The sequence below is a fragment of the Monodon monoceros genome, unplaced genomic scaffold, assembly GCF_005190385.1.
Source record: "Monodon monoceros isolate NGI ecotype Baffin Bay Population unplaced genomic scaffold, NGI_Narwhal_1 Super_Scaffold_12, whole genome shotgun sequence".
NCBI classification, from domain to species: domain Eukaryota; kingdom Metazoa; phylum Chordata; class Mammalia; order Artiodactyla; family Monodontidae; genus Monodon; species Monodon monoceros.
The window spans coordinates 30,773,131-30,796,692 of record NW_021703768.1 but is presented as its reverse complement, the minus strand read 5'-3'; the positions used below and the strand labels follow the sequence as shown (position 1 = coordinate 30,796,692).

The 23,562-nt window shown below is 33.9% G+C and overlaps 1 protein-coding gene across 2 annotated transcripts in view; it reads right to left on the bottom strand.

Annotated features, from left to right (window-relative positions):
* NIPBL (NIPBL cohesin loading factor) overlaps positions 1-23,562 on the bottom strand; it is a 187,460-nt gene that overhangs the window by 96,334 nt on the left and 67,564 nt on the right. For both annotated transcript variants that reach the window (XM_029218162.1, XM_029218163.1), the window contains exons 2-9: positions 20,359-20,501; positions 18,230-18,395; positions 16,319-16,446; positions 10,576-10,675; positions 9,908-10,059; positions 4,910-5,070; positions 3,909-4,005; positions 565-1,191 (exon numbers count right to left, since the gene is read on the bottom strand). In XM_029218162.1, the coding sequence (XP_029073995.1) occupies positions 565-1,191; positions 3,909-4,005; positions 4,910-5,070; positions 9,908-10,059; positions 10,576-10,675; positions 16,319-16,446; positions 18,230-18,395; positions 20,359-20,422 (1,495 nt within the window). In that variant the 5' untranslated portion in view covers positions 20,423-20,501. The remainder of the gene's footprint in view (positions 1-564; positions 1,192-3,908; positions 4,006-4,909; positions 5,071-9,907; positions 10,060-10,575; positions 10,676-16,318; positions 16,447-18,229; positions 18,396-20,358; positions 20,502-23,562) is intronic.

Genomic DNA, 23,562 nt, shown 5'->3' with positions numbered 1-23,562 from the left:
GTCACCAACAAAAGATCCCTGATTCTTAAAGTTGGCTATTTCATATTAAAATTCTTTCCTAATTTTTTTACTTAAAAAAAACTTCACATTTATTAAGAGGTGACAGAATTAGAAACTAAGTGAAAAATCTAATCGCATAATAAACATACAAACTTTTCTTAAATGTAATGATTCAAAATAATTCTATAGTGGTTAACCTTGTTTTGGTAGAAAAAAGGTGAAGATGCAAAATTCTATTAACATAACTTGTGGAAAACACATGTAATATAGAAATGCTTATGTTCATTTTAGTAGACAAACACAGATAAAATCACTTGGTATATAATAGGTGACAGATGTGTCATATAGAATTACCATATCTCAGATAGTGGTTTTAGATAAAAAATGAAATTAAGCTTTAACTTCTGAGGGACGAGCATTTTAGTAATAAAACCATAATTGAGGAGAAACATTAAAAATTATAAAATATAATGAGAAAAAGAAGAGTTACTTTAAAAAACTTTTTTGACATTATAGTTAAATATTTGCCAAGAGCATGAAGTGGTAGTAATGAGACTATTTTACCTTTATCTTGAACTTCTTTTGAAAAGCGCTCCCTTTCAATAGCCGATTCTCTCTCTATTCGCTCAATTTCAGCCAATGCATCCAATTCCACTTCATCATATATAGGTCCCTGTTGTGATACCTGTTGCTGATTCTGTACCACAGAAGTCTGGGGCTGTTTTGTAGCAACTGAAGTGTTCTGCTGTAAAACAGGCACTTGATTTGCTGGAAGGAATGCTGTTTGTTCTTGCTGCGACAAACACTGAGCAGCATTTAGTGGGCGGTTTACATCCTGTGGAGTAATGGGTGTTTTTGAAGTCTGTCCTGGGTACTGCACATTAAAAGGAATATCATTTTCTGAAACATTGCTATTTTCCATACCAGAAAGCATATCCTCTTGCTGGTCCATGTCTGAAGACCTTACTCGAGAAAGTCTTAATGTAAGTTTAGTAGAGTCCTTGGATGGAGAGCTAATGATATCATACATTGCAGCTTTCTCACTCTGGTCTTTTTCATCCTTGCCTAATTTCATCTTCTTCTGCTTCTTTTGTTTTCTTTCTGGAGAATCTAACAAGATGTCTGGTGGAACATCTCGAGGTGATGAGCAAGGCAGAGACTGAGACTGTAGGATTAAAGGTGGTCTTGATCCTACAAAAACAATTCAACAGGAACGAACAGTTGTGCTAGTTTTACATTTTCAGACAATGTGATAGACATATTAAATAAGTGACAATACAGTACCACTAGAAAAAATGTTAAATTATCTCATCCAAGCTACTTATTTACAGAATATGAAAAGAAAGCCTAAAGATGTGTCCCCCATGGTCTTTTTGCTTGCTGGTAGATGATCCAGGTTTGAATTAAAATATGAGTATTCCATCTTCCAGACCAGTATTATTTCTATTTTTTCACGTAAAAAATATAAATACTTAGCTTGAAAATGGCAAAGACTTCACTATTTCTAAAGATGCAACACAAATATTTTGGGTATGATAATCTCTATTCTCTCACTTATTATCTAAGAAAACTGATGTGTATAAAGTAAAAATAAGTCTGTCAAATTACAAAAAAATAAAAAAATTAATCCTAGGGTGTACACTCACAGGAATATTTAATGGTATAAGAAAAAGGAAGTGGGAAAAATTACAATGATCAGTCTTCACTTACTTAAAAAATTGGTGGTAAAGTATTAATTTATACCTTTATGTGGTCTTCTCTTTCTCCCTCCACTTAACATCATTCACATACTCTCTTCAGCTTGCTAATCCTCCTTTTATTAGAAAAATATGCAGGTCCAGCAAATAAAATATCTTCAGCCCAGATCCCATTAAATTAAACACTATACGATATAAGGAAGTGTTAAAAGTAAGCTAATCGAATGGGAAAATTTTTCCTAGTTAACAAGTTGTCAATGAGGAAGAACTGCATCAATATGCTTCAGAAATAAAAGTATAATTGTATCTGAATAATATATACATTTCTTTGAATTAATTATAAAAATTTTAAAAACCCATAGGAAATTATAAAAATCAGTCAAGCTAAAAGTGCTTTATATATGGTTGGCCAAAAAATGTTCGTTCGGGTTTTCCATAACATCTTACACGTTATAACACGTCATATTGCCTTTTTATTTAAAGTTTACGTGTCACATTATATATATTTTAGAACTTTAAATTCCAACAATTTATCTAAAAATTAAACTAGGCTAATTGAAGATGCATTCAACCTTCAAAACTAGTTGGAAAAAACCCTCACGAACAGAAATAGAGGCTTCTGATGACTAATGTGTTCGTGAGGTTAACTGTCCTAAAGTTTTCTTCTCTTTCTATCTAAAGTTATCTATCCACCTAACAATCCATTCATCCATTCACTCATCTATCCATCCTCAACAGTTAGAGGAAAAATGGTCTGGTTATCTAGAGCAACCAGCTATCCCACTGTTATTCCTCCCTGGCACTCTGATTATTTCTTACTCTGAAAATACTTGTGAGATATGTACCTAACTTTGACACCTAAAGTACAAATAGAGTTACTCTGGAAGTTGTTCTCTCTTTCAGAAGCTGGGTTACTTCTATGTCTGGAAATTCACAGAATTATAGAATTAGAATGGCTCATAATTCTAATTATTGAATTAGAATGGCTCATAAAAGTTCAACTTTCACCTCATGAAGAATATCCCTGATCAAAGAGTTGGAACATAATCTCTGAAAAAAAAATCTTTACAATGAGGCAGACCAGTCCATGTTTTAGACGGCTATAATTAGAATTTGTCACAGATAGATAAAATTTATTATCAGCTATATTGCAATTAATTAAAAGCTACTTCTTTAAAGTGGATACAATATTCTCTTCCAACAAACTTGGATGACTCCAATTATTAGACCTTAGTTTTAAGTATTTTAAAAAATAGTTCAAACATGGACTCAGAATTTTGTGACTCTATTATACACAGAAGACCACACAAGGTTCTTTGGGAATTTGAAGATAAATAAAATTCACGTCCATAAGATAGTACAGGGTAAGTTATTAGAAAAAACAGAAATTAACGGCTTGGGGAAACCAGGGAAGGGTCAATAGAAGATCACCCATTTAACTTAGAATTTGAAGAATTAATACGATTTTAATAAGCAGAAATGAAAGTAGGTGTAAGAGATCTAGTGAAGTAATTAACATAGAACAGGCCAGATTTTGATAAATGACTACCGAAGAAGTAAGAGAAGACTTTAAAGATAATTCAGGATTTGGAATAGCATTAAGAGAAACAGGAATGGCAGAAAGAACAGTGAGTACAATTTTGAACATGAATTTGAAATACCAGCTAGATATGAGGAGGTTTTGTCCGGAAATGAAAAATTACAACTTGGGAGACAGGACTGGAAGCAAAAGACATTGATTTGGGGGCCCTGTTCATAAAAGTAACAAACGCTATTACCAAAACTGAGTAAAATAGCCAAGGAAAAAAGTACAATGGAAGATTAAAAATCTAATGATAGAAATCTTGAGAAATGATAGAGCAGAGAAAAGAGCTAATGAAGAAAAAAAATCAATGAAAAAAGGATGAGGAAAATAGGTGGATTCAATACAAAATAAGTTTGGGGGGGAGGGTGAAGATTGGGGAAAGCTGATCAATAATTTCAAATATTTAAGAAAGATGAAAAAGACTGTGGTTTGAAAAGACCACTGGATTATTAGTAAGAATGATACTGTATATATCTGAAAACAGTATCAGTAAGTACAGGTTCATTTTTTCCTACAATAAGTGAAAAACAATAGAGAATAATTTTTGGTAACTGCATTAAGAAGTCTGAATTCTTTACTCAACTTGAAATGTGAAAAATTTAAGGAAATTTTAGTTACAATGATACCTTTTGGAGTTCCATCACTTCCAGCAGGGGAACATACTGGCTGTGGAGACCTCAAGGGAAAAGATGCAGCATTCCTCATTGTTGAAGAATCTCCATCCTAGGAATAGAGTATAACATTTATATCTTGAATGATAGAAGAGGCTTTATAGAAATCTTAAAGAGAACCAATAAAAGACATAAATTACTGACAGGTAAAGTGTTGGTATTCAAAAGCATTATTCTTCTGCACTTTCCTGTTTTCTTCGTGGTATATCTTAGAAGAATTGAAATTGTATCCAAAAGAATCAACAGCCTAAGCATAGCAATGAATAAGAAAACTGGTATTACTAGTATGCTCCATTTTTGTTTGCTATTTTCTACCAAAGGAGCTCTGAACATCCCACCAGGCTGTAAATGTAAATGTCTTGAGGGCAGAGTCCAATGTCATCTTTGTTAAACTTAAATACATGTAACTTATGCGATAATACCACCAAACCAATGACAAGACAGATTTCCAGTATGTGGAATATTTCAGTAACATTAAAGCAACATTAAATTTCAGGGAAAAAATTTCTGTACAAGTCTTAGAGGGAAAAAGAGCTAAGCACTAATAAATAAAGGCTCATTATTTAAGAGGACATCTGTGTGAGCAAACATTTAAAAATGAAGTATATTTCATTACGGACCTAAACCTCTAGACCAGAGGTTGGCAAACTTTTTCTGTAATGCGACAGATAGTATGTATTTCAGGCTTTATGGATCATATACAGTTTGTCACATAACATTCTTTGTTGTTGTTCTTTTAAACTCTTTATTATAACTGTGAAAATCAGTCTTAGTTTATGGGTCAGACTATTGGCCAGTTTATCAACCCTGCTCTACAGGTACAGCTAGATTCTCAGACCCAGTATAATCCTCAATAAAAGGTAGATATCCTTCAAATTACAGAACTGAAATACTAGGTTATAAGACAAATATTAGAACTATTTTATTACCTTAATGACAACTAATATATTACATACGTCACTACTTAGCCTGTGCACCATGTGTAGGTAGTCGTCACTTGAGCCATGTCTAGGATTATCAGCATGATGATTAGCAGAATTGCCAGACAACGAACCAGAAACTTTATTATCATGTAGGTTTCTCAAACCACCTGCAACAATGGGACTTGATACCGATGCTGAAATTAATAAGAATTTTAAAAAAGCTTTATAAAAATAAACTGTTAAAATTCTTACAGGACAATAATAATTGTTCACAAGTAATATTTTAGCATACATAAATTACAAAGACTAATATAATGAGCTGGCTGACTATCCAGAGCTTGATCAAATCTTAACACTTTGCCACAAGTCATTCAGATTGATTTTTGAAAAGAAATAAGACATTAGATATGGCTGAAGCTCTCCATATATCTGCATATTCCTCTCCTCTATTTCCTTCCCCTTATTCCCTAAAAGTAATCACTATACTGAATTTAGAGTTCACTCTACCTATGAATACCTTTTTAGCTTTGCTATAAATGAATATATTCTTAAATAACACATAGCACTGTTTTGCACATTATAACTTTGTATAAATGGTATATGTATTGTATATATCCTTCTATAACTTGCTTTTTAAATTCAATATTGTGTTGAAATGTATCCATTTTTATATATGTAGTTTTAAATTCATTTACTTTGAATAAATACGTATATTCTGCTGCATAATGTACATACTTTATCCATCCTTGTGTTACTAGTTTATTTTTTTATTTTTAAAAAATATTTATTTGTTTGTTTGTGCCAGGTCTTAGCTGCGGCAGGCGGGATTCTTAGTTGAGGCTTGCTGGCTCCTTAGTTGTGGCATGCAAACTCTTAGTTGTAGCACGCAAACTCTTAGTTGTGGCATGCATGTGGGATCTAGTTCCTGGACCAGGGATTGAACCTGGGCCCCCGGCATTGGAAGCGTGTAGTCCTAACCACTGTGCCACCAGGGAAGTCCCTTGTTAGTAGTTTAGATTGCTTGAGTATTTTTGTCATCATAAACAATGCTGTAATGTGTATTCTTGTATATGACTTTTTTACAAATGTTTCTTAGGAGTGAAATTGCTGGATATTCCTGTTTTTAAACCTTACTAAATATTAACGAATAGCTTTCCAAATTATTTATGTCCACTCTACTGGTAGTAGATAAGTGTTCATACTGCTCTATATCCTTGCCAATGATTTTCATCAATTTGAAGATGGGAAATGTCTCTGATAGCCACTTTAATTAGCATTTCCTTCCTTAATTAACAGTGAAGGCAAGCATCTTTCATGTGTATTGGACATTCAGATTCCCTACTTAACACAAAAGCATAAAAATTACTCTCTGATATTTTCTTTCAAAAGTTTCATAGTTTTGTTTTTTCACACTTAGTCTTTAATCCATGTAAGAATAGAATATCTTTTCCATGAATGCTTGCTAGAACTTGAGATAAAACTGCCTGAGCATTTTTAGCCCCACTCCTACTTGTAAGGGAGATAGATTTTTTTTGCGGTACACGGGCCTCTCACTGTTGTCGCCTCTCCCATTGCGGAGCACAGGCTCCGGACGCACAGGCTCAGCAGCCATGGCTCACGGGCCCAGCCGTTCGGCGGCATGTGGGATCTTCCCGGACCAGGGCACGAATCCGCGTCCCCTGCATGGGCAGGCGGACTCTCAACCACTGTGCCACCAGGGAAGCCCAGGGAGATAGATTTTTAACAACTGAAGGAGGTATGTATTTTAAACTGGAACAGATATTGTCAAACTGCTCTCTAAAATGGTTGTATCAATTTATGTCCCTATGAAGAATGTATGAAGTTCAAATTTCCCTGCACACTATAAAATGTTACTAATCTGATAGCTATAAAATTTTATTTCAATTTAATTTTGATTTGCATCTCTTTAATTGTGAGCCAGGTTGACCATACTTTCGTATATGTATTAAATCTTTCCATATCCACTTTGCTTTTCTTTTTCAGTAAATTGTTTAATTCTTTAGTCTATTTTTGTCTTATTCTTATCAACCTGCATAAGATCTTGCTGTATTTAAAATTAATACTTTGTAATAAATATTGAAAAAGTTGTTTCCCTAAATTTACTTGTCCTTATTTGTTCTCTCCTATTACACAGAAATTTAGAATTAATCTGGGGTTTTTTTCCATTTCTAGAATCCAGTCCTGCTTAGAAACAAGGCCTTCTCAACCCTAAGGTACCCAAAATTCACCCCATGTTTTCTTCTTATAATTTCTTTTTAAATTAATTAATTTATTTTTGGCTGCACTGGGTCTTCCTTGCTGTGTGAGGGCTTTCTCTAGCTGTGGAGAGCGGGGGCTACTCTTCGTTGTGGTGTGCGGGCTTCTCATTGCAGTGGCTTCTCTTGTTGCAGAGCGTGGGCTCTAGAGTGCAGGCTCAGTAGCTGTGGCACATGGGCTCAGTAGTTGTGGCTCGCGGGCTGTGGAGTGCAGGCTCAGTAGTTGTGGCACTCAGGCTCAGTTGCTCCGCGGCATGTGGGATCTTCCCGGACCAGGGCTCGAACCCGTGTCCCCTGCATTGGCAGGCAGATTCTTAACCACTGCGCCGCCAGGGAAGCCCCTTCTTCTTATAATTTTATGACTTAAAATACAAACGTAAATAGTTCATCCATCTAGAACACTTTTGCTCTAGATGATCTAGGAATCCAAATAAAATTTCAAAATGCCTAGCCAACCAATCCAACATGATTTATTAAACAATCCATTATTACATACTGATTCAAAATACCATCTTTAGAATGACAAAATTGGAAAATCACCATTTTCCAATGACCAGTGTAAAAACTGATGAAAAGAGAATCATTATTGGATGGTAAACCCTTTAGGATAAAGATTAATAGGAAATAGGACAGTTACATGATCTCAAAATATCACCTGACAGATTGCTCACTGATTGCAAAGAAATATTATGTTCCTTATAAAAGAAGACATGGAGTAGTCATTACCTAAATGTCACTAATAATGAAGCCACTTGCCATTATATGCCCTCTGATGTGATGCAATATCAAGTGTACAACATTACTTATTTAGTACCCTTGCCAAAAATATACAACTAGAAACTAACAGAGCCTTTAAAGATAACTTCCAGTTGGTAGGAAATATAAGAAGTATATAAGCAAATTAAACAACACAATGAGGAAACAGTGAAGTCTAGAATATGGGATATTCTACAACAAAAGTAGCACAGACTCCTCAAAAAACCAAAAATTACTGTCATGGGGAAAGGGTATGGGACTGTTTAGATTAAAAGAGTCAAAAGAGATGTAAAAACCAAATGCAATGTGTGAGAAACTAGATTAGATCATATGTGGGGAAAAAAAGGTTATAAAAGACATATTTGAGGTCAACTGGTGAAAACAATGTAGATGGCATCAGATGATACTACAGAAATGTTCTTAATTTTTTTAGGGGTAAATTATTACACTTGGTGTTTATAAAGGAGAACTGACTTCCTAGCAGATGTATTTAAGGACAGAGAGGCAGAATGCCTGTTGGTGAAATGTTTCACTGTGCTATTCTTTCAACTTTTCTGCATTGTTAAAATTTTTATAATATAAAGTGTTTTTTTTGTTTTTTGTATTTTTTATAAAGTGTTTTTTAAATATTACCTTTCACAAACTCTATATTCCCACAGACATCTGCCTTATTTCTGGACCCATTTCTGTCCCATTTACCAATCTATTTGTTCCTTACCACATTAAATTTTCTTATTTATAATAATTTTGGTATCTGTGTGGGGCTAATCCCTTGTATTATCTTTGGTCTCTCAAGTATCCAAGAATTTCTAAGAAATGACTCATTACTGAATAGGCCCTCAAACTACATTTTTCTTTTGATTTTGTGATTTCAATGTATTCTTTTGAAAAAGCTGGGTTTATCTTGTTATAAAACAACAACAGTGTTTAGAGTAAAAATTTATGTTTTCTACACATATTTATGTGGATATTTCCATATGAAGCAAATGTGTCCTTTCAATATTTTCCCTCTTATTAATTACATTTAAAATGTTTCACATAACTTTGGCATACCAGAGTAATATTTCACAAGTATCAAGAGCCCATATACACGCATACTTCTGTTCAGTACTCACACTAAATTCTATAACTTTGGAGGTTTCTATTCCAAAGGTGTGATTGGTCTCCAAGTTTTTCCTTGACTTACTATATAAAATAGGCTCAACCTACCATTTCATTATCTAGCTTTGGAAAACCAGAAATTGGCTGTTTTAATAGATGACACTAAGTTAAAAGTTTGTAAGATAAAAGTTTATAAATGAAGCATGTTTTGATTCATGCATAATAAAAAACCAAGAATACAAACAGGTACTAATGACTGACTGTGAATGTTAAAAATCTGCTGTTAATTATGAGGGATAAAAACACAGATATCTGTTATATTATCTTTTGTACTTTTCAAAATTTCTTTAAAAAAGTACAATATACTAGTAAATACATTATTTAATAGCCATGACATAGAGCCCAACGCAGTATGATCTTAAAAAGACATCATATTATCAACAATTGACTTCAAATGAGAACTAATAATCTAATCCCAGAAAATTTTGAATCCAAGATTATTAATTTTCCTCTACCAGTACTGTATCTACTTGATATTAAAATTTTCACACAACATATACTTTACTAATTAAAACGTAATTCTTCTTTGACTTAGTGCTACTGTAAGAAGCCCAATTAAATAAAGCAGTTCCTAATTTCATAACCAGATATACTCAGTTGTATAATATAATAAGGTAATCCAAAGAGTCAAATTACACTGATCTTTTTATCTCCCAGATGACTTCCCAAGTAATAAATGTAACATATTTTTAATAATATAAGCCACAGCTTAAAAGAAATGTTCATTGACAAAAAAGTATACAGTTTAGTATCTGTGTTTTAAAATTTATAAAAAGAAAAAAATGAATTTGCTGGGAACTAGAGGCATTCCCTTTAAATAAACAAGCAACTTTCTTACCTTGCTGCATTTGTGGATGTGTTGTATAACTTGAAGGATGGGAATATGGCATGTATCCTGCAGGGCTTTGTGGGGCATATGGACTAGGCACTGGGCTGTTTTGTTGTGGCATAAATCTGTTCCCAGAGCTTGTCTGTGGTGGCACAAACCGGCTAAAACCCAAAATCCAAATAAACAATATCAGGAAATGAAATAAATATGATATTCCTTGATATTTCACTGTCATAAAATTCTCCAAACTCTAATTTGTATAAAATATATGTACACAGAAAAATTCTGAAAAATAAATAACATACAAAAATCATTCACAATTCATAATCTAAGAGTTATATTAAGCAGTTTGTAAAAACTGGAGTAATTCATTTATTTTACATGCTCCCTAAATTCTACTCAATGAATTTTCTTATTTATCTCAAACACGCTTGTTATTTTAACACATTCTTTTGTTTGTATGAAATTAAGTTACTATTTATTTAAATTAGTATATTAGAGCATTTCCACATATAACATTTTAAGGCAAATATTCATGTGGGTTACTATTTAAGGCTAAGCATCTAAACTTTTTAACTACACGTAATTCACCATTACCTAAATATATGTATACACTATATATTCCCAAGCATATTTACTACAGAAAACAGTACTTAATAAAATGATATATACATTACCTGGAGGGGCTATGTGAGATAGTGGTTTGTTGATAATTGGAAGATGCAGGACTACTGTGCATGGAATTCTGAGAAAGTTTATACTGAGACATCATCATTCCTACACAACATACAAAAATGGTAAAAACATGTTATTTTCTTCCAATGGTAAAGCATTCTTTAAGTGATTTAAATCAATCATTCTTTCACAAACATTCAAAAGTTCTTTCTGTTCTTTTCTTTTTGACCAACATGTTAAGTTTGTAGAGCAAAATATAGAAACTATAAATTTCAAGTACAACCAATTTTACCAAAACATCCTTTTAGCATATAACTAATCCAGGGACAGAGACATAATTTTTTGTTTTTAAAGTTACTTGCTTACTTATTGTCCTATCATTTAGCCTTAGAATTGAAAAGAACTTTCAGAAGTTGCTCTATCTAACCTCTTTCCAAATACTACACACTTCTGTCTACAACAGGCTTTTGGATGGTTTTTCTATTACATGGAATACTTTATTATATACATCTCCCACCTTAGGAGCTTAATTTTACAACTCTATTTCATTGTGATTCGGACGTAAGTTTTTTTTTCGTTTTTTTTTTTTTTTTGCGGTACGCGGGCCTCTCACTGTTGTGGCCTCTCCTGTTGCGGAGCACAGGCTCCGGACGCACAGGCTCAGTGGCCATGGCTCACGGGCCCAGCCGCTCCGCGGCATGTGGGATCTTCCCAGACTGGGGCAGGAACCCGTGTCCCCTGCATTGGCAGGCGGACTCTCAACCACTGCGTCACCAGGGAAGCCCCGGACCTAAGTTTTAAAAAGTACTTTACTTAGGGGCCCAAAGTCTGAAGTACTGAAATTACCATCTGAAAGTCTGTTAACAAACAACAGAATGCTCCTGTTCTTTCTTCCACAGTAATTCTTGCCATAAAATAGGATTAAGTGAATATATGTTTAATGAATGAAAGTGTGAAAAGAGCTTTCAGATTCTCACATTTCTTTTCAAGTTAGACATTGTTCCTTCAACTGTTGCATAAGTGGCATTTTGTTATATAGGAGATGCAGAAAAATTCAGCTATTTAGACACTCTAAAATCAAAGATAAAAATCTATGATTAACTCTGACCTTTCTATGGTATGTATAGCCAATCTTTCTGGGAGTTTCAAGTATCACATTATTTCCCCAAATTTCATTTCCTGCTGCTGCTATGAAAAGTGCCTTTCACCAGAAACATTCAAACAGAAGTTACATGTTCATTTGCCAGGAACTACAGAAAGGATTGTAGCTCTACCACAGTGGCTGAATGAGATGAGAGCACCTCAAAGTCTAACACTAATAGCGTATTTTCTATGTAGTCTAAATTTCAATTTATGAATTTTCTCTTCCAACTCAAATTCAGTACTAAATCATATATTCCATGGCTTAATAATTTAATTACTATAACTACTGTTGCTGAATTTTTTTTTTTTTTTTTTGAGAGAAAGGGGGCAAGACTCCATGAGATGGGAATTAAAAAGTATTTTCTCCTGAATTAACAGTCATCACTGTGACAAGCTGGAATTACTAGTTTGGAGGCAGTGGCTTTATAAATAAAAGGGGCAAATGAAATACTAGTAGTCCTTTCTGATTCTCTCAGAGATCCAAAGAACTATGAACGAAGTGATTTGCACATTATTAAATTTTTTCCAAATGTGTGACTCACATTTATATTTAACAACCAAAAATCACCTTTTAAAATTTTAAAGCCAAATGGAAAATGCTTAGAAAAAAAAAAATCACAACATGCAATGAATCAGTTTTTAAATGCTAGTTTGTTTTTACAAAGTAGGATATGGAGAAATGAAACAATGTTTCAGACTAAAAAATAAGCATATATAGTAAAAACCACAAAATATGTGACTGAAAGGTGAATACTCAAAGTTTCTTATTAGAGATATAAGTTATAAAAATGTAGTATAAATAGCCTCGGAAGACTTCCTTTATTCAATCTTACATTTATTTACGTCATCCTATACTCAATGCCCTTATCCTATTTCCTATTACAGGCATACCTCGGAGATATTGCAGATACGGTTCCAGAACACCGCAGTAAAACAAATATTGCAATAAAGGGAGTTACATGAATTTCCTGTGGTTTCCCAGTGCATATAAAAGTTATGTTTACACTATACTGTAGTCCATTAAATGTACAATAGCATTATGTCTAAAAAAAACAATGTACATACCTTAATTTAAAAATACTTTATTGCTAAAAAATGCTAACCATTGTTTGAGCCCTCAGTGAGGTTGTAATCTTTTTCCTGGTGGAGGGTCTTGCTCAATGTTGGTGGCTGATGACTGATCAGAATGGTGGTTGCTGAAGGTTGAGGTGGCTCTGGCACTTTCTTAAAATAACACAACAATGAAGTTTGCTGCATTGATTTGACTCTTTCCTTTCATGAATGACATCTCTGTGGGACGCAATGCCATTTGACACCATTTTACTCACAGTAAAACTTCTTTCAAAATTGGGAGTCAATTCTCGCAAACTCTGCTGCTACTTTGTCAACTAAAGCTTATGTAATATTCTAAATCCTTTGTTGCCATTTTAACAATCTTCATAGCATCTCAGCCACAAGTAGATTCCACTTCAAGAAACCACTTTCTTTGCTCATCCACAAGAAGCAACTCCTCATCCATTAAACTTTAATCATGAGATTTCAGCAATTAAGTCACATCTTCAGGCTTTACTTCTAATTCTAGCTCTCTTGCTATTTCTACCACATCTGCAGTTACTTCCTCCACTGGAGTCTTGTACCCCTCACAAGTCATCCATGAGAACTGGAATCAACTTCTTCCAACTTTTGTGAATGTTGATATTTTGACCTCTTCCCATGAACCATGAATGTTCTTAATGGCATCTAGAATGGTGAAACATTTCAGAAAGTTTTCAATTTGCTTTGTCCAGATCCATCAGAGGAGTTACTATCTATGGAAGCTAGAGTCTCATGAAATGTATTTCTTAAATTAATAAGACTCGAATGCTGAGATGACTCCTTGATCCATGGGCTGCAGAATGGATGTTGTGCTAGCAGGCATGAAAACAATATTAGTTTTGTTGTACATCTCCATCAGAGCTCCTGGATGACCAGATGTGCTGTCAATGAGCAGTAATATTTTGAAAGGAATCTTTTTCTGAGAAGCAGATCTCAACAGTGGGCTTAAAGTATTCAATAAACCATGTTATAAACAAACATGTTTGTCATCCAGGTTTGTTATTCCATTTATAGAGCACAGGCAGAGTTGATTTTGCATAACTCTTAAAGGCCCTAGGATTTTCAGAATGGTCAATGAGCACTGGTTTCAACCTAAATTCACCACCTGTATTAGTTCCTAGCAAGAGAGCCAGCCTGTCCTTTGAAGCTTTGAAGCCAGGCATTGACTCTCCTCTCCAGCCATGAAAGTCCTAGGTGGCATCTTCTTCCAATACAAGACTGTTTTGTCTACACTGAACATCTTTTGTTTAGCACAGCCACCTTCATTTTTTATTTTAGTTAGATCTTCTGGATAACTTGCTGCAGTTTCTACATCAGCACTTGCAGCTTTGCCTTGTACTTTTATGTTATGGAGATGGCTTCTTTCCTTAAATCTCATAAACCAATCTCTGCTAGCTTCAAATTTTTCTTGTGCAGCTTTCTCACCTCTCTCAGCCTTCGGAGAATTGAAGAGAGTTAGGGCCTTGCTCTGGATTAGGCTTTGGCTTAAGGGAATGCTCTGACTGGTTTGATCCTCTACCCAGACCATTAAAACTTTCTCCATCTCAGCAATAAGGTTATTTAGCTTTCTTAACATTCAAGTGTTCACTGGGGTATAGCACTTTTCATTTCCTTCAAGAACTTTTCCTTTGCTAGGTGGCTATATGGGACAAGAAGCCTAGCTTTTGGCCTATCCTAGCTTTTGACATGGCTTCCTCACTAAGCTTAAGCATTTCTAGCTTTTTTTTTTTTTTTTTTTTTTTTGCAGTACGTGGGCCTCTCACTGCTGTGGCCTCTCCCGTTGCGGAGCACAGGCTCCGGACGTGCAGGCTCAGCGGCCATGGCTCACGGGCCTAGCCGCTCCGCGGCATGTGGGATCTTCCCAGACCGGGGCATGAACCCGTGTCCCCTGCATCGGCAGGCGGACTCTCAACCACTGCGCCATCAAGGAAGCCTGCATTTCTAGCTTTTGATTAAAGTGAAAGACATGTGACTGTTCTTTTCACTTGAACACTTAAGAGGCCATTGTAGAGTTATTAACTGGCCTCATTTCAATATTGTTGTGTCTCAGAAAATAGGGAGGCCCAAGGAGGGGAACTGCCAGTCCTGCCAAAACATACATTTATTGATTACACTGTCTTACATGGGCGCGGTTCCTAGTGCCCTCAAACAATTACAATAGTAACTTCAAAAATCACCAATCAGAGATCACCAGAACACATACAATAATAATAAAAAAGTTTCAAATATTGTGATAATTAACAAAATGTGACAGAGACACAAAGTAAAACGCTGCTGGAAAAATGGCACTGACAGACTTGTTCAATGTGCGGTTGCCACACATTCAATTTGTAAAACAGGCAATATCTGAGAAGCGCAATAAAGCGAGGTGCAATAAAACGAGGTATGCCTATAGCCTTTCTTCCAATCAACAATCTCTCCATATTTTCTTTCATTCCAACACTCTTCGAGAGTATGTGTAATTCTAGCTTTCCTTTCACCATTCCTATCTGTCTCCTACTACTGCCATCTAGCTTATTAGTTCTGATGAAGATACAGTCTTGCCCTGCATACCTACCTTTGATTTCCTAAAAGGAAATTTCCCTGGATTCACTTTGGGAAATGGGTAGTAACTATGCAATTGCTTTAAAAACACAACTTACACACAAATATAAAGAATCAACAAAGTAATACTATTAAAAAATAAAACTAAGAAATGGAATGGCAAGCTTCATGGAGGTACTGTCAATAAATGTGGCAATATTCTTGAATACAAGTAACCAATTAAATAAACTAGACCTTCCTGGGTTCTCTAAACTATTCCCTTCTGACTGTTTTAATCTTGAGAGGGAAGCAAGTACTTGGGCTTGCCTGATTCAGTAAGCTTCAGACCAGAACAATGCTCCTAACTTAAAGGTTCTTCTTGACTACAGAAAAATCATATCTGTGTTGGACATCACATTTTTATGGGTTTTCTAATGCTTACTATAAATAGAATTTTCCTTAATAGTAATACTTATTATAAACCTTTTTCTATTGCTAAGGCAACAGAAGTGTTAAACCAATTACTACATAACCATGAATATAGTCACCATCGATTCTAAAACTAATACCTGGTATAATTATTTATACATGTACTACATGTTGAGAAGCTCTGCAGATATTTTTATTTATTATTTGATTAATGAAGACTCCTTTCATATCTATTCTATGATTTTTTTAAATAAAAAAAATTCCTAAAGCTTTTTCATTGAATGAACTAATAAAGTCTGAAATATCTAGCAAACCACATATTAAGCTTTGCCTAATTCCCAAGGAATTTAGTTACATATTAAATTGCAAGAATGTTAACATCCGTTTAGTTTCCTTTTCGTTCTTGGCTTCATTCAAGGTATCAACACAGCATTAACAGATGACAAGCTAGCTTGTTAAAGGACACACCTGACTTTAATTACATGTGAAACAAGTTCTAATATGGGACACATTAAAAATATATATACTATGAAATTCAATTATTAAAAACCTCACCACTTTGTACATATCTGTTCTGCATACTTTTCTCCCTGAAAACGTTAGGACTCCTCGCCAGGATGGCCTGCAACAAGACTGGTATGTCGCCTTCTGGATCATCACTGCCAAGGTTATCTTTCAACTCTCTGGCATTGAAAAAATAAATACAAAACATTAAAACAGTGATGGATGATTAAGAATTCACCAGTGAAATTCAGAAAATGCTGAGGCAGAAAATCAAGAAGACTTATGGTATAAAAATAAATTACACAAGCATGTCTAACAGTTTTGTGGATTTTTGAAGACGCTAATCCTAGAAGAAATAGAATTATCAAAAAAATGGTAGAGGGGAGTTCTTCTACGGACTTCTTTTCCCCCCCCATTTTATTTTAAACAGAAAAAAAAAAAACCCCAAACGTTATTTTATGGAATTTTAAGTTTATTTAAGAATGTTCATATTAGTTTCAAAGGAGAAAATAGTGTCTATTCTAAACTATTCAAAATAATGGAAGGGTAGAAGTGATAATTATGCACAGAAGTTGATATTTGGGCTTGGAATATATTTTCTCCCTTACATCTGAATGTGAGTGGATCTGTCTTTTTGAGCATGTCCTCTGAATGAAATAATGTTGGCACATTGGTTAAGACAAGACCCAAGGTTACATAATTTTCCCCTCTTTATTCTCTTCTCAAATAAAGCCATCAGGGGAAAAAACCTAAGCAAGTGGTTAAGAATAGCTGCAATTAGGAAGTAGCAAATTAAGTTCACAAGTATGGAAGGTAAATGATAAAAAAATTAAATATAGGCAGTATTTTAAATCTTATATTCTACACGTCACTGTTCCACTCATTAAATCTAGTTAAGATTCATAAAGATGGTATCCACTGATAAAATTAATTTCTGGGGGCAATCTTAAAGCAGCTCTCCATATAATAAATCATAACTATACATGTGCTATTTCCCTTATCTCTTTAAATATGTGGTGAAAACTTTTGATTAAGGATGTACATGTATAAGAAGTGATATAATATTTAGGCACTGTTGAATTTCTGGAGTGACATAACCAATCATTTCTCAGTTTCTCCATCAGAAAATTCACATTTAGTATTTCACCTAAATTCATCAGCTTTAAAAATGGCCCTAAAGTATGTGCTACAGCTAATGGCAGAGACCTCTCCATTATAATGTGGTTTATCCTCATTCCCCTAAATAATGAACTTTAAGTTAAACAACAGTAAAAGAATGGAAGGACACATGAGTACCGCTGAGTAGTGGGTTGTGAACTTTTTTACATTTTTGTGTTGAGATATTACAAGTATATACTGCTTTTGTAGTAAAAAGTAAATTTTAAAAAGTATACTCGTGCAAAAGTTCTGTAAATAAGCTATGTAATTTAAGTGCATATTATTTTAAAAGTCTATTGTGTGAAAATACACACCTATGTTCAGATTGTATGATAAATCCTGGAAAAAAATTAGTCCCAAATTCTGTAGTAGCCTTGAAGTTAATCTTTGAGTTCTTGTTATACTTTACATGAAAAGCATATAAGCCTACTCCAAATAAAGCCAGCATTAAAGTCCCCAGTGCCTGGGAATTCTAACTACTCCAGCAATTCCAGGAAAAAGGGAGCTAACTTCGTGAGCAACATTAGACCTCTGCACACATCTGTCTTGATGAATTCCAAGATTATTATAAGAATCGAAAAGATCCTCATAGAATCACATGGTCAGAACTACTGTCTCAAAATAACTATGGCCTATTTAAATCTCATTAATATCTCATCACAGTAAGGCTATATTCTCACTTGGATATTCAAATAATTTAAAATAAACTATGTATTAAAATTTTTTTGAAATAAAAGTAAAACCAGGAATACTGATTCTCTTAGTAAGACCAAAACTTTTCATTTTATTTCAGATTGTACTTACATGTGATCTGTTGATACCTGGTTGAGGCTATGGACAAGCTGTGAAACCAAATTATCATCCCTACAGGCCAAAAGGCAGTTCACCTCTTCTGCTATTCGTGCATTAAAGAGAAGGCTCTTTGTAGTTGTAGCAGGTAAAGGGGATGGAAGAGGCAGCTGGTTCAGGACTATTGGGAATAAAATCATATTATTAGAAACTGAGTGACAGAAAGAAATCTCTTTAGTGTTTAAATGTATTTGGGGATTAAAAATAAGTTATAAATGTGACAAATTTATTAAAAGGCATTCCGTCTCTCCCCCAACAAACCCCAAACAACTCTATTAAAATTCCCCAAACATCCCTTGGACCATAATAGATTATACTACTCTCTAAGAATAAAACTCTGTGCTAACTTTTCATGTCTTAAATCTTTATTAATTTAATAAGTGAGTAAAAAAAGTAGGGTTAAAAACTAAGTAATTTCCAAGAATTGAGACTGTATTATTTCTGTTATAAGATTTATCAGAATCAAATAAATAAACCAATTAACAATACCTGACTCTTCACCAGATAGACAAGTAATGTGTGTTTTTAAAAGCTTAAATAAATACAAAAATAAAGAGTTCACTTTGGTAGCAGAACAATGTCCACAGAATAGGATTCTGAAGGGAGAAAAATATCTAAGGAATTTTGCTTTAAGTTATAAATTACTAAATAGTCTCTCTTCATTTTATTCTGACAGCAAACAAAAGGGCATAAATGTTTTACAGTAGTTTAAATTCAGTTATTTAATATCTTCATATAAATGAAATTTGTTCATTTGTCTAAACTAATAGTTAAGAAAGTTAACTACAGTGTCTTTGTTTTTGGTTTAATTTCTAATCACCTATATAGTATAACTATCATGCCACTCAGCCACAATGGGTAATAACAGGGTTTCTATTAATAAAAACACTGGAAACAAATTATTACTTAATAAGTAGGGCTTATTGGGCAAATTTTTAAAATGAGGTACAGCTGAGATAATGGGCAGACACCGCCCCCGCCCCCTAGCAAAGAAATTCCTGGTAGTATATTTGATTCTGTACTCCTACATATGAATTTATGCCTTACCTATAACAAAGTGATAACCAAAACTAAAGACTGTTTCAAAAGCTTTCTTACCTGAGTTATTCTAACCCTACTGGCTACTTTCTTGTTATGTCAGATTTTATAAACTAGCCCTGCTGCAAAGCTGTAGGCTGTATCTATTTTACCCCCGCTTAAACTAGCTGGAAATTAATAACAGAAAAAAATAGTATTTTGGGGAAAACAGATGAAAACATTTCTTGAAGTTATTTTCTTATAGCTCCTTTTATGAAGCCCCATATCTTGCATAATGCTTGCTATACAAAGAAAAGTATGTCTTCTCCTCACGGTCTACCCTCCCCTCTCATATCTCTTTATCCCTTTATTCAGGTAGGATAAAGACTAACATTGTGAGGAGCTTTTTGCACCATTACCCAGGGACTAAGAATTAGAGTTGCCTACCAAAAGAATGAGTCCCTAAAATATTATGCTACACTAATTAAATCTCAAGAGAATGAAGATGTTCTTAAACTTAAGTGTTCAGGTAAAATAGGCTCTTGACGTCTATGACAAACTCCAAAAGATTACTAAACATGACATTCAAAATAAACGTCACTAAGAAATCAGATTATGTTGGGCTATCAAATTTTCTTCTTTGAAGGGCAGTTTCACTTACCATTTCCATAAACGCTTTTTTAAAAGTCTGTAATAGTTCCTATATGCAAACCCATGCTTCTTTGGTTTTGATTTTTCTTAATGCTTTGTTTCATCTTCTTTGATCCTTACTTTTGCATTTATCCCTTTATCATATAAGACCTTTAAACAAACACACACTACCATTTCTTAATGGGTCCTTAGCATGAAACAGAAATTAAGGTCTTATCTATTATTAGTTGACTACACTAATTCTATTACTTTCACATTTATGCCAATAAACCAAAGAAAATAATGTTGTGTGTCATTCAAAATCTAAAATCTTTACACATTTTGTTATTTATGACGCTGCAAATAATTAATGTTATAGCCTCTTTAAAAATCAATGTCAGAGTAGAACATAAATTAGATAAAATAACCAAACTTACGGTCTGTGAGACTAGCAATCCCCGCAAGAGTAGTGATGGGGACATGGGGCATATCCCCATTCATCCTGAAGTTCTGGAATGGTGTTGCCTATGAAAGTACTTAGTTCAGGTGCCAGCTGTCATTACTTCCCATTTCCCAAACACTGCAACAAAAAACAGACAATTATTTGTAACAATATGTCAAATATATTACTACTAGGGAAGTGCTTAAAAAATAAAATTTTCTGCTTTTCTTGTTTGCTCAAGCTATATAACAATAATAGCCATCATGCATATACTACTTACTGTATGTTACACGCTGCAAAGTGCTTTGTATACAATAACTCATTTAGTCCTCACAACAACCAACTAAAGTAGGTACTATTATTTTCTGCATTTTACTGATGAGGAAATTAATTTACATGAAGTTTCAAGTAATTTGTGGAGCAAAGATTAGAACCCAAGCAATCTGGCTCAAGAGTCTGTGTAACTAGTAGGGTATATTTCCAGACAGGGATACTCAATTTTGACAAGCACTATTTTCTTTTCCACATCATAAATACATAAAAATTTAGCTTCAACTTGCCTTTCTAGTAAATAATGTGCACATTATTAAAAGATTTGTCTTATTAAATAGCTTCATAAAATAAATGGCAAACAAAAGAAGTCTGCTCTACATCAATTATCTAAGACATACTGCTAAAATAGAAAACTGAATTGTAATTTTTAGTTTAAACAGTTTAAATGTTTTTGTTTTTTGAGGTTATACCTGCTAGTCATTAACTTTTAAGAGAACCTCTAAGTTTTTTGAATTAAAAACTTCAAAACAGTGTAATGATATAATAATAACTCCCCTTACTCCTACATCTTAATGCAACTTTACAATTTAAGTTGTTTTCATTAAAAAAGTAGTATATAAGTAGTTAAAATTAAGAACTTTCTTCTTCCTCACTTTTATTATAAATGAGATATACTGAGAAACTTCCTTAAACATATATGTATGGTTTAACAGTTAAAAAGCATCCATGGAACCACTCTAGCAATCTAGCTCCTTCTAAAGATAACAACTATCCTGTCTTTTTATCAACAGTAATCATTTCCTTTTCTTTTTATTCCTTTAATGACTTTTATATGTACATTCTTTTTTAGTAGCTGGCTAAGGAAAAAAACACTGTTTTCCTTTGATGAATGACTGACACAAAACTTGCTAGTAGAAACCCACTATAGGGAAAAGGCACAGGAAATAGTATAGGAAAGATACAATTACTACTGGCTATCCTCTATTTTTCCTTTTGCTACACGATGGACTTTACACTTTGAAGTAATTAATTTGATTATTTAATAATCACTAAAGAAGTTTAAAGAAGCACTGCATATTTAACAGTTGCATCAAGCACTTTAAAAAATCAGTCAGAATTTAAAAGCTGACAGAGTCATCAAAACACAGTACAGTTTTTCTAAGTTTAGGTTAATAAGAAAGTTCCATTTTATGATTAGTAATTGATGGGGGAAAAAAAAAATCACTGAATGCAAATTATGTATGGAACAGCACAAAACCTCCTGTTATTCATACATGACTTACTATTGAACATGTAAATTGCCATATTCATTCAAGCAGATTAAGTAACAAGTGACCATGTTTAAGTATTTAATTCAGAGGATAGGAACCCATAAAGAACAATATGCTAGGGGATTCTATTGTGGGCTATTTGACTTTATTCTATTTTCCTAAATTTCAGATGAGTAACATGTAAAGTAGACCCAACCCTAGGCTGGAGGGTTTTTTAGCCTAAAAAGATTTACATATTAAGTTACCACGTGTGAATTAGAAGATTAATAAATCTAACCATAATATTTTTCTCAGTTGATATAATAAAGGCATCTAAACACTTTGATGTCAACTCAAAACTGGGAGTAAGCGGGGGAAATAGCAGGGAGCAACAGTGCTTGCCTGGTGCTTTAACTATGAATTAAGTATTTGGCTACTGACAAATATTTACACCATACTGCTGAACTGTGACAATTTCATGTAATCGAAGATTTTGAAGAACAGAAGACTTTGGTAGAAACAGACTTATAATTGTAGCTAAGGTCATAGATCTTAATGAATATGAGTAATCTATAGAAATGTTGCTGCCTTATGCTAGAAGGTGGCCAAAGACCATCAAGAAACAACATTCCTAGAACTCTAAAAGTGAATATACACACTCCTAATTAGACATGGCATTTCTGGCTCTGGATTGGGTAGTGTTTGGTTCACCTGCCTCTGTGAAAGTACACTGTCTTTCATGAAACTACCAAAACTGAAGCTGAAAGTCATTATCTCTGGGGAAGAATGTGTCCAGAATGAAATGGTAACCAAATGGTAAAGGTTATAATGAGTGCTTTAGAACTGTCGCTTAAGGCAGTGCTTTATTTAAAATCTGTGAATGGTGACTGATTAGTAGATTGTAAGATAAATTTAGTGGGTTGAGAGCAATACTGAGAGAGATGGAGAGAATAGAACTGTAAGGCTACACTGCACATTGCTTTGAGAGTCTAGGTAACATGTCTTTCTAATGATGGGTCACCAAATCAAAGCAGTTTGAAAGTTGCTGATTTAAAGAAATGGAAGAGTAAAGAAAGTAGCCCACTGCGTAAGTGGTAATGAGAATGAAATAAAATAATGCATGTAAATCACTTGACATACTACCTGGCACATAGTAAGTGATCCAGAAAGTTAACAATGTTACTGCTAACTGGAAAAACACTTCCGGAGGAGCAGAGGGGAAACACAGGTGCATAAGGGGAAAGGGGTCTTTCAATACAAGACACCTACAATTACTAATCATTAATTAGTGGAAGACATTTTGGTAAATTTCCATTTCAGCCCATTATAATGAGTCTGAAGGGAACTTCTAAGCACTTGCCAAGATTTTTAAAGACCCTAGTCCTTCACTCATTTAATTTCACTTCAAAATTTATGATTTCCTAATGTAAATGATAGAAATGAAAATAAAACAGTATTGGTAAAAGTTATAATAATAATATTCAAATTGAAATGGATTTGGAATAAAAGGCAATCTCATAATCTGATGGTAGATAAACTTTCCTGGACAGCCACTTTGTACCCCACAGCCCCAAAATGTGTATAATCTGTCTCAATAATTGCACTTTTTTAGTAGTGAAAAACTGGTAGAAATGATAACATTTATTGAGGACCTACTATATAATAAAAACTGGTAA